The 11807-nt window shown below is 42.4% G+C and overlaps 1 protein-coding gene across 4 annotated transcripts in view; it reads left to right on the top strand.

Moving 5' to 3' along the window:
- Nucleotides 1-354: 354 nt before the first annotated feature.
- Nucleotides 355-11807, top strand: part of ltbp1 (latent transforming growth factor beta binding protein 1) — an 81777-nt gene continuing 70324 nt past the window's right edge. For all 4 annotated transcript variants that reach the window (XR_007144452.1, XM_047821044.1, XM_047821043.1 and 1 more), the window contains exons 1-2: nt 355-840; nt 5159-5229. Coding sequence is in view for 3 of the 4 variants with exons in the window: in XM_047821044.1 (XP_047677000.1) it covers nt 614-840; nt 5159-5229 (298 nt within the window). In the remaining variant the exon portion in view is untranslated. The remainder of the gene's footprint in view (nt 841-5158; nt 5230-11807) is intronic.

The following is an 11807-nucleotide window of genomic DNA, read 5'->3' as shown; positions in this document are numbered from 1 at the left end:
ACATACATACACATACACACACCTACACACACACATACCTACATACACACACAAATACACATACACTCACATACACACACACACACATACACACACACATACATAGACACACACACACAAACACACATACATACACATACACACACACACACACACACACACACATACATACATACATACATACACACACATACATTCATGCATACTTTTCGGGGTGGCTTTTTGGGTTCTGCCCCCAATAAAGAGCCCCCTGCCCATGACGTGTCGTGACGTCATGCGCCTGCAGGTGATTGGCTGTTGGGGTTTCTGACTCGAGAGCTGAGAGTTTTTTCTTTTCTTTCTCTGTCTTGTACTTGAAGTTTTCTCTGCGCTCCTGATGGCCGGTACATGACACACTGCTCAGGGATTACACACACCACACACACACTCTCTCTCTCTCACACACACTCACTCACACACACACACACACACACACTCCCTCAGCGCGCATTAATCCACTTTTTATCCTCATCGCTTTATTCTTCTCTTCCTCTCCGTTACTTTGGATACTTTTGTTTCTTCTGGACTCTGGGATTGTTCTGTGTCTCAGAACAGAAGCTCGTGCAGCGGGGACATGGCCGGTATCCGGTGGAACTTTACACCGCTTTTATTGTCCCTGTTATTATTATCATTATTATTATTATTGTTGTTGTCGCCGTCGTGCGCGCTACAGATGGACCGTGTGCGCGTGAGCTCCGTGTCCGCGTACGGTGTGGAGCTAGTGGGCGTCGGTGATCCGGTTCGGACCCGCAGGACAGGCACGAGCACGAGCGGACTGACCCATCACATAAAGCTCTCTGGGTAAGGTCGAGTCCCAAACACGCTTCCTAGTGTACTTTGTAGGGTGCATTATAGTGCACATATGTAGGGAGCTGGACCCCAAGTGGACTATGCAGGGTACAGGGGCTGTAATTACCTTCCTATGTAGGTTACAGGAGATGTAATTACCTTCCTATGTAGGGTACAGGGGCTGTAATTACCTTCCTATGTAGGTTACAGGAGATGTAATTACCTTCCTATGTAGGGTACAGGGGCTGTAATTACCTTCCTATGTAGGGTACAGGAGATGTAATTACCTTCCTATGTAGGTTACAGGAGATGTAATTACCTTCCTATGTAGGGTACAGGGGCTGTAATTACCTTCCTATGTAGGGTACAGGGGCTGTAATTACCTTCCTATGTAGGGTACAGGGGCTGTAATTACCTTCCTATGTAGGTTACAGGAGATGTAATTACCTTCCTATGTAGGGTACAGGGGCTGTAATTACCTTCCTATGTAGGTTACAGGAGATGTAATTACCTTCCTTTGTAGGGTACAGGAGCTGTAATTGCCTTCCTATGTAGGGTACAGGAGCTGTAATTACCTTTCTATGTAGGGTACAGGAGTTGTAATTACCTTCCAATGTAGGGTACAGGAGCTGTAATTACCTTCCTATGTAGGGTACAGGAGCTGTAATTACCTTCCTATGTAGGGTACAGGAGCTGTAATTACCTTCCAATGTAGGGTACAGGAGCTGTAATAACCTTCCTATGTAGGGTACAGGAGCTGTAATTACCTTTCTATATAAGGTAAAGGAGCTATAATTGCCTTCCTATGTAGGGCACAGAGCTGTAATTGCCTTCTAATGTCGGGTACTTGTGCATGAAATGGTGCCCTTTGTAACATGTGTGGGTCATTATAGTGTGCTCTATGTAGTGCAGTTATGTAGGGAACACAAGTTACCCCAGGGGCTACCAACCTTAGGTACTGCACATATCTAGGGAGAAGGGATCTGTAACCCCAAGTGTTATCTTCTTACTTACTTAGTCCCCTTCATAACCTGTGTGACCCATTAATGTTCACCCCAATTAGCACTGAATCAAAGTGGCCTCTGTAGGCTATATGGACTGTAAATAGTGCAAAATCTAGGCTATAAGGGTAAAGAGTAAAGTTCACTACATAAGTGCACTTATAGGGTGTCATCTGGAAATAGCTCCTGTATGACTCCTTATTGCATATGCAGTGCACTACACACAAAGCGTAAGTCATTATTACATTCCAGTTTAGTGCACGTCTTTATGTAGTGTATGTATACACTGAGTGGCCCACTAGATTGCCTTCTACCAAATATATACGTTACGGCGGGTGATAGGGCAGGTGTCAAGTGCACTATATAGGGTCTACAAGCCATATTTTCATTTATGTCCAGGTGTAGTATGAAGTCACTTGTGTCACTTGTGCACTTATAGTGCACTACGTAGGGTGCAGAATTCCTGCCTAGTTCACTTAGACACGAAGTCTCATCTTTAGTGCACTACATAGGGGACGTGTTACAAGAGCGGTTGTAGTCAGCTCCCTGAAAAGGGTTTGCTTTGGTTCTCAGAGGAACCTTTTAAATAAGTTGGAAAAGAGCGTACATATATAGTGAATATTATTTATTTATATATTTAGTGAACATAGTGGACTCGTAGGGTGTACGAGTCACGATGTCATTCCCTATGTAGTGCACTAATATGCAGACTTTGTAGGGTTTATGAGCTATTACACAACCCTATATAGTGCACACAGATAACTGTCTGTTAGAGATGTAGTGAACTACATGCAGGAACGAACACACAACTTTCAAGTAGTTGCAGCCGTGATGGCACTGTTGCTAGGCAACAGGGTAACATTAACACTAAGCGTTAGTAAGCTAGTAACTAAGCCTGCCACATTAGCTACACAGCATGTATGTGTTTTATATATAAATAGAAGGACACAGTGGAAATGAGACAACATCCACATTTCCCTCAGAAGTTCTTATAATGAAATTATTAAACATTTGAAACAACTAAAGCTAGCTTCTGACATCACTGGTGCCCTTGTGGACATTAGCTCATGTGTTATGTAGTGTTATGTAGTGTTATGTAGTGTTATGTCTTTAATAACACTACATAACACTACATAACACTACATAACACATGAGCTAATGTCCACAAGGGCATCTAATCACATTTGACATTTTAATGTTATTAAATTAATATCATATTAAACTAATAAACAAATATATATGTAGCTAGCTAACGAGTAAAGGTGGGGATTTATCTAGACAAAATAATAATTAATATACACATTTATCTCAGATGTGTTGGTAAAAAAAATATTCTCTGGTGAAAGTACACTGGTTGTTATGGTTGTTATGGTTATTATGGTTGTTATGGTGACTGAGTGTTAGCTAACACCTTTACCACAGACATGTTAAAAAAATGTCATTATGCTTAGAATCAACCGCTTACTGAACTAATGTGTGTGTGTGTGTGTGTGTGTGTGTGTGTGTGTGTGTGTGTGTGAGTGTGTGAACATTATTAAAGTGATTTGACTTTGATATTTAAAGTCTATAAATGTCTTTATAATTAAATTCATTACATTATCAAATAATAACCCAAAATGTCACTACAACAACTTTAAAATTAAATTTTTTGTTCACAGTTTATACTTTTTTAATGTTTGTGTGTGTGTGTGTGTGTGTGTGTATGTGTGTGTGTGTGTGTGTTTGTGTGTGTGTGTGTGTTTGGTTAGAATAGGATTCCAGTGAGGCTCTCACATTTATCTCCAGAGAGAAAAGCTAGTGAGGTCAATGGGTATGTGTGTGTGTGTGTGTGTGTGTGTGTGTGTGTGTGTGTGTGTGTGTGTGTGTGTGTGTTTTTCCAAGTACCTATGCCTTGTTTGAACGTGTCTAAGATCTCATCCACGAGCTCATATTTCACACACATACACACACACATACACACACATACACACACACATATACACACACATATACACACACACACACACACACACACACACACACACACACACACACACACACACACACACACACAGTGTGTGTTGAAAGAAGTATGTAATGTAAATGTGTGTGTATCCACATGTGCAGCGTTCGACTCCATACGACTCCACTGTATTTACTAGACGGTTTTTGCACTGTACTGAAATACAGCTAGCGTGCGGTCAGAGATGTTAGCAGCTTTATGACGTAGGGTTTAATATATAGCTCGCATGTCCAAATAGGAACCGGACAATTAGAGCTTAAACAAACCGATCTGTGTGATTTAGCGTCCTGTGTGAATAGATATATATACAGTGGTGTGAAAAAGTATTGGCACCCTTCCTGATTTTTTGCACTTTAATGTTTCAGATCATCAAACAAATTTAAATATTAGTCGAAGATAACACAATAAACACAACATGCAGTTTTTACATGAAGGTTTTTATTATTAAGGGAAAACTAAATCCAAACCCACATGGCCCTGTGTGAAAAAGTGTTAGCCCCCATGTTAAACCATAACTGTGGTTTATCACACCTGAGTTTAAGTTCTCTATCCACACCCAGGCCTGATTACTGCCACACCTGCTGTTCACTATCAATACATCACTTAAATAAGACCTGAGTGACAAAGTGACGTAAACCAAAAGATCCTCAAAAGCTCCACATCATGCTGAGATCCAAAGAACAAATGAGAAAGAAAATAAGTGAGATCTATCAGTCTGGAAAAGGTTATAAAGCCATTTCTAAAGCTTTGGGACTCCAGCGAACTACAGTGAGAGTCGTTATACACACATGGTGAAAACATGGAACAGCGGTGAAGCTTCACAGGACTGAAATATTTACTTGTGTTACCTTTGACTGATATTTACATTTGTTTGATGATCTGAAACATTAAATTGTGACAAATGTGCAAAAAAAAAATCAAATCAGGAAGGGTGCCAACACTTTTTCACACCACTGAATTTGTGCTTAGCACTTGTTTTTAATTTTGTTATATACAGTATATCTACTCTATACAGCATTTATAATCACTTTATAATTTATTATATATATATGTGTGTATATTTGTCTTCCCTGCTGCTAAAAACATGTATATTTATATGTTGTGCTTATCAATGTCTGTCTTTTATTTGTGTGTGTGTGTGTGTGTGTGTGTGTGTGTGTGTGTGTGTGTGTGTGTGTGTGTGTGTGTGTGTGAGACATCATTTGTGTGTGTGTGTGTGTTTTTGTAAGTGTGTGAGTGTGTGAGACATCATCTATGTGTTTGTGTGTATGTGTGTGTGTGTGTATGTGTGTGTGTGTTGGCACTAAGACTCTGGCTGTTATTGCAGGGTAAATGTCTGTGGAGGGCAGTGCTGTATCGGATGGAGCCAAGCACCTGGATCTCAGCGCTGCACAAAACGTAAGTCCCTGCAATTCACACACACACACACACACACACACACACACACACACACACACACACACACACACACACACACACACACACACACACACAAAATGGTGATCTCTCACACACATGTTCTTGCTCCAGTCAGAAAAGGTCTGTGTGTATCAGTCTTAGTGAAGGAGGCGTGGCCTGTGTGTTTCAGTCTTAGTGAAGGAGGCGTGGCCTGTGTGTTTCAGTCTCAGTGAAGGAGGCGTGGCCTGTGTGTTTCAGTCTCAGTGAAGGAGGCATGGCCTGTGTGTTTCAGTCTCAGTGAAGGAGGCGTGGTCGGTGTGTTTCAGTCTCAGTGAAGGAGGCGTGGCCTGTGTGTTTCAGTCTTAGTGAAGGAGGCGTGGTCGGTGTGTTTCAGTCTCAGTGAAGGAGGTGTGGTTGGTGTGTTTCAGTCTCAGTGAAGGAGGCGTGGTCGGTGTGTTTCAGTCTCAGTGAAGGAGGTGTGGTTGGTGTGTTTCAGTCTCAGTGAAGGAGGCGTGGCCTGTGTGTTTCAGTCTCAGTGAAGGAGGCGTGGTCGGTGTGTTTCAGTCTCAGTGAAGGAGGCGTGGCCTGTGTGTTTCAGTCTCAGTGAAGGAGGCGTGGCCTGTGTGTTTCAGTCTCAGTGAAGGAGGCGTGGCCTGTGTGTTTCAGTCTTAGTGAAGGAGGTGTGGCCTCCGTGTGGCAGTTTTCATTATATAGTCTAAAGGTAGATGATTGCTCCAAATCAAAACTTTTGGCACCCTAATTATTAAAAACACTACTTTAGGAAGTGTGTGATAGCTGAGAGGATGTGGAGTTATAAAAAGGCTGACAAATTTAAAACAGCCTGATTTTATAAATAACTACAGTAACAGCTGCAGATCAGCTCATCTATTTTACTGCTGTAAGAGAGGGAGAGAGAGAGAGAGAGAGAGAGAGAGAGAGAGGGAGAGTGAGAGGGAGGGAGAGAGAGAGGGAGGGAGAGAGAGAAAGGGAAGAGAGAGGGAGGGAGAGAGAGAAAGGGAAGAGAGAGGGAGAGACCAGAGTGAGGATGAGGAATGAGGAAGATAAAAGCAGGAGGAAATAATGATATCAACATTGTGATAAATGATCTCAGTTACAGAGATATTGTTCTTATAGAATCTTTTTTATACATAATTCATACAAAGGTGAAAAATGTTGTCCAGGAAGATAAAAGAGATAAAAGAGATAAAAGAGATAAACTTGTAAGATTTACTGGTTAAAATAAGGAAACTTTAAAGTGATGATAACATGATTAATACCATTTCACACAAATGTGTTCATCGCATGTTCAGACGTGTCTGGAGCCATGATGCTAATGTAGCTGAATGCTAATCCAGTGGTGGTAGAATGCTAATCCAGTGGTGGTAGAATGCTAATCAAGTGGTGGTAGAATGCTAATCCAGTGGTGGTAGAATGCTAATCCAGTGGTGGTAGAATGTTAATCCAGTGGTGGTAGAAAGCTAATCCAGTGGTGGTAGAAAGCTAATCCAGTGGTGGTAGAAAGCTAATCCAGTGGTGGTAGAAAGCTAATCCAGTGGTGGTAGAATGCTAATCAAGTGGTGGTAGAATGCTAATCCAGTGGTGGTAGAATGCTAATCCAGTGGTGGTAGAATGTTAATCCAGTGGTGGTAGAAAGCTAATCCAGTGGTGGTAGAATGCTAATCCAGTGGTGGTAGAATGTTAATCCAGTGGTGGTAGAAAGCTAATCCAGTGGTGGTAGAAAGCTAATCCAGTGGTGGTAGAAAGCTAATCCAGTGGTGGTAGAAAGCTAATCCAGTGGTGGTAGAAAGCTAATCCAGTGGTGGTAGAATGCTAATCCAGTGCAGAATGAAAGCAGCAAACATCTGCCATGTCTCAGGTGATTGATTTTTGGCAGACAGTTTGGTGGATATTTCTCACCCTTTATACGGAGGTCCAGATCCCACCATCAGTCACGGCGCTCGTTCTCTATGCTATAGATCTTTTACTCGATTCACTTTTCAGGTTCAGCGCCTTTCATGTCACGCTACAGAGAACAGATCATTAATTCTCCTGCTGAATATTTAATGGAGTTAGATTTTTTTTTACTTCTTCTGACTCTCTTTAGCACATTAATTATGCTGCACAGCTTAATAAACACTGGGCTTTTCTAACACATACAATACAAACCTCTAGCTTATGATACAAGTGTTTTAATTTGGCTGATGAATCCTGCTCTCTGATTGGTCCTCAGGTGTTGATTAATTCTCTGTAACAGCAGCTGTGACTGTTTATATTAATGTACTCGCTCTTATACACTGTCGTTTCTATAGTAACAGCTTGTTCATGTATATTTGTTTACTGTGAGGAGAAGTGTGTGTGTGTGTGTGTGTGTGTGTGTGGTGACAATGGTCTCCAGTGTCAGTGCTGCTAAGATACTTTATCTCATATTAGATTGGAATAAAATGCTAACTGTTTACTGCTAATTATCTGAAGGTCCATGTTATTTCGATGCACCAGTTCATCAGTTTAATCCAGTTTCCTGTACGTTCTTCTGTACGTTCTTCTGTACGTTCCTCTGTACATTAAGAAAATAACGCTAGCAGCTTAAATGTTGCCTTTCTGCAGATGTTACACCAGTGTTTATGGGATTGATCGGAGAGCATGTGCAGTTCCTCTGAACTCGTCTCTGGCTCTGTTCTTTTCCTTGAAGCCATAAAACTGCTCTGAAATATGTGCAGAGAGATCTCAGGCCTTATCGATGCTGCTTGCCTGAGCGCTTGTGAGGGATAAAGAGGACAATGCTACAACGATCTCACTATCGACTTGCGCTAAATCTGATAAAATCTGGGATTAGCAGGGAGTCAGATTGCTCCAGTCAGCAGTGCACCAGTTTTTTACTCATTCACTATTCTCCTCTGTCTTTCTGTTTATTTATATATTCAAAGCTGCTTTCAGAGTGTAGAGTATGTTCTGAAAAGGGGGTTTTAACCTAAAACCCTAACACTAAACCTGCTAAGCTTAAAATCTTACCTTTAGCTGCTAAACACAGTTAAAACTCTTCACCTAACATATTAAACTCGAACAGCTAAACCAGAAACCTGGACATAATTCTCTGTACCTGTAAAGCTAAATGCTAACTTTAAATGCTAAACTCGAAATGTGAAAGTCGAACCTAAATCTTAAATGGAACCGTTATTGTTCCTGAAGTGACAGTCAGTAGTTTTTTCTGCTGCTAAACACAATTAGGGTAAAGTGTACAGGTGTGTAGTGTACAGGTGTGTAGTGTACAGGTGTGTAGTGTACAGGTGTGTAGTGTACAGGTGTGTAGTGTACAGGAAGGTGTGTAGTGTACAGGTGTGTAATGTACAGGTGTGTAGTGTACAGGTGTGTAATGTACAGGTGTGTAGTGTACAGGTGTGAAGTGTACAGGTGTGAAGTGTACAGGAAGGTGTGTAGTGTACAGGTGTGTAGTGTACAGGAAGGTGTGTAGTGTACAGGAAGGTGTGTAGTGTACAGGTGTGTAGTGTACAGGTGTGTAGTGTACAGGAAGGTGTGTAGTGTACAGGTGTGTAGTGTACAGGTGTGTAGTGTACAGGAAGGTGTGTAGTGTACAGGTGTGTAGTGTACAGGTGTGTAGTGTACAGGAAGGTGTGTAGTGTACAGGAAGGTGTGTAGTGTACAGGTGTGTAGTGTACAGGAAGGTGTGTAGTGTACAGGAAGGTGTGTAGTGTACAGGTGTGTAGTGTACAGGAAGGTGTGAAGTGTACAGGAAGGTGTGTAGTGTACAGGAAGGTGTGTAGTGTACAGGTGTGTAGTGTACAGGAAGGTGTGTAGTGTACAGGAAGGTGTGTAGTGTACAGGTGTGTAGTGTACAGGAAGGTGTGAAGTGTACAGGAAGGTGTGTAGTGTACAGGAAGGTGTGTAGTGTACAGGTGTGTAGTGTACAGGAAGGTGTGTAGTGTACAGGAAGGTGTGTAGTGTACAGGTGTGTAGTGTACAGGAAGGTGTGTAGTGTACAGGTGTGTAGTGTACAGGAAGGTGTGTAGTGTACAGGAAGGTGTGTAGTGTACAGGTGTGTAGTGTACAGGAAGGTGTGTAGTGTACAGGAAGGTGTGTAGTGTACAGGTGTGTAGTGTACAGGAAGGTGTGAAGTGTACAGGAAGGTGTGTAGTGTACAGGAAGGTGTGTAGTGTACAGGTGTGTAGTGTACAGGAAGGTGTGTAGTGTACAGGAAGGTGTGTAGTGTACAGGAAGGTGTGTAGTGTACAGGTGTGTAGTGTACAGGTGTGTAGTGTACAGGAAGGTGTGTAGTGTACAGGTGAGGTGTGTAGTGTACAGGAAGGTGTGTAGTGTACAGGTGTGTAGTGTACAGGAAGGTGTGTAGTGTACAGGTGAGGTGTGTAGTGTACAGGAAGGTGTGTAGTGTACAGGTGTGTAGTGTACAGGTGTGTAGTGTACAGGAAGGTGTGTAGTGTACAGGTGTGTAGTGTACAGGTGTGTAGTGTACAGGTGAGGTGTGTAGTGTACAGGTGTGTAGTGTACAGGTGTGTAGTGTACAGGAAGGTGTGTAGTGTACAGGTGTGTAGTGTACAGGAAGGTGTGTAGTGTACAGGAAGGTGTGTAGTGTACAGGTGTGTAGTGTACAGGTGTGTAGTGTACAGGAAGGTGTGTAGTGTACAGGTGTGTAGTGTACAGGTGTGTAGTGTACAGGAAGGTGTGTAGTGTACAGGAAGGTGTGTAGTGTACAGGTGTGTAGTGTACAGGAAGGTGTGTAGTGTACAGGAAGGTGTGTAGTGTACAGGTGTGTAGTGTACAGGTGAGGTGTGTAGTGTACAGGTGTGTAGTGTACAGGTGTGTAGTGTACAGGAAGGTGTGTAGTGTACAGGTGTGTAGTGTACAGGTGTGTAGTGTACAGGTGTGTAGTGTACAGGAAGGTGTGTAGTGTACAGGTGTGTAGTGTACAGGAAGGTGTGTAGTGTACAGTAAGGTGTGTAGTGTACAGGTGTGTAGTGTACAGGGGTGTAGTGTACAGGTGTGTAGTGTACAGGTGAGGTGTGTAGTGTACAGGAAGGTGTGTAGTGTACAGGTGTGTAGTGTACAGGTGAGGTGTGTAGTGTACAGGTGTGTAGTGTACAGGTGTGTAGTGTACAGGTGTGTAGTGTACAGGTGAGGTGTGTAGTGTACAGGTGTGTAGTGTACAGGTGTGTAGTGTACAGGTGTGTAATGTACAGGTGTGTAATGTACAGGTGAGGTGTGTAGTGTACAGGTGTGTAGTGTACAGGTGAGGTGTGTAGTGTACAGGTGTGTAGTGTACAGGTGAGGTGTGTAGTGTACAGGTGAGGTGTGTAGTGTACAGGTGTGTAGTGTACAGGTGTGTAATGTACAGGTGTGTAGTGTACAGGTGTGTAATGTACAGGTGTGTAGTGTACAGGTGTGTAATGTACAGGTGTGTAATGTACAGGTGAGGTGTGTAGTGTACAGGTGTGTAATGTACAGGTGTGTAGTGTACAGGTGTGTAGTGTACAGGTGTGTAGTGTACAGGTGTGTAGTGTACAGGTGTGTAATGTACAGGTGTGTAATGTACAGGTGAGGTGTGTAGTGTACAGGTGTGTAGTGTACAGGTGTGTAGTGTACAGGTGTGTAGTGTACAGGTGTGTAGTGTACAGGTGTGTAGTGTACAGGTGATTCACATCTGGTGGAGTACTCTGAGTGTATCGAATCTTAAATTGAAACATAATTGTGTGTGTAATAGGTAAGAGTGTGTTTGTGATTTTAAGTTGTGTTGATCTTTAGCTGTTTCTTACAGCATCAGCTTGTAGATATTTCTGCTTTATTTAGATTTAATGAGTGTGTGGCCCACAGTGCAGGCTGCATTCGTATGACTTTTATTTATAAAAATAAATAAATAAATAAAATGAAACACAGACCTTGAGCTTTTCTTATCTGTATAGAATGTAAAATAAAACTCTTCTCCAGTGGCAGTGCTGTAGTGTGGTGTTCTCCCTGAGCTGAGACGCTCATCATCTGACCAGGATCATCTCATAAATCTGTTCCCACACCATCTGTTTCACTTTGTCTCTATTACAGAAACATCTTGGCTGAACATCACCATCATACACACACATCATACACACACACACACACATCATACACACACATCATACACACACATCACACACACACACACACACACACACACACATCATACACACACACACACACACATCACACACACACACACACACACACACACACATCACACACACACACACACACACACACACACACACACACACACACACACACACACACACACACACACATCATACACACACATCATACACCACACACACAGCATCATAAATACACACATCATACACACATCATCACACACACACACACACACACATCAACACATTCATACACACACACACACACACATCCACACACCACACACACACACACACAATCACACACACACATCATACACACCCACACACAACACACACACACACCTCCACACTCATATCACCACACACACACACATCATACACGACATCATACACACACACCACACACATCATAAACGGACACACACC

This window comes from Tachysurus fulvidraco, chromosome 12, assembly GCF_022655615.1.
Source record: "Tachysurus fulvidraco isolate hzauxx_2018 chromosome 12, HZAU_PFXX_2.0, whole genome shotgun sequence".
NCBI lineage: Eukaryota > Metazoa > Chordata > Actinopteri > Siluriformes > Bagridae > Tachysurus > Tachysurus fulvidraco.
Note: the sequence above shows the minus strand (reverse complement) of the source record. Positions and strands in the feature narration are given on the sequence as shown.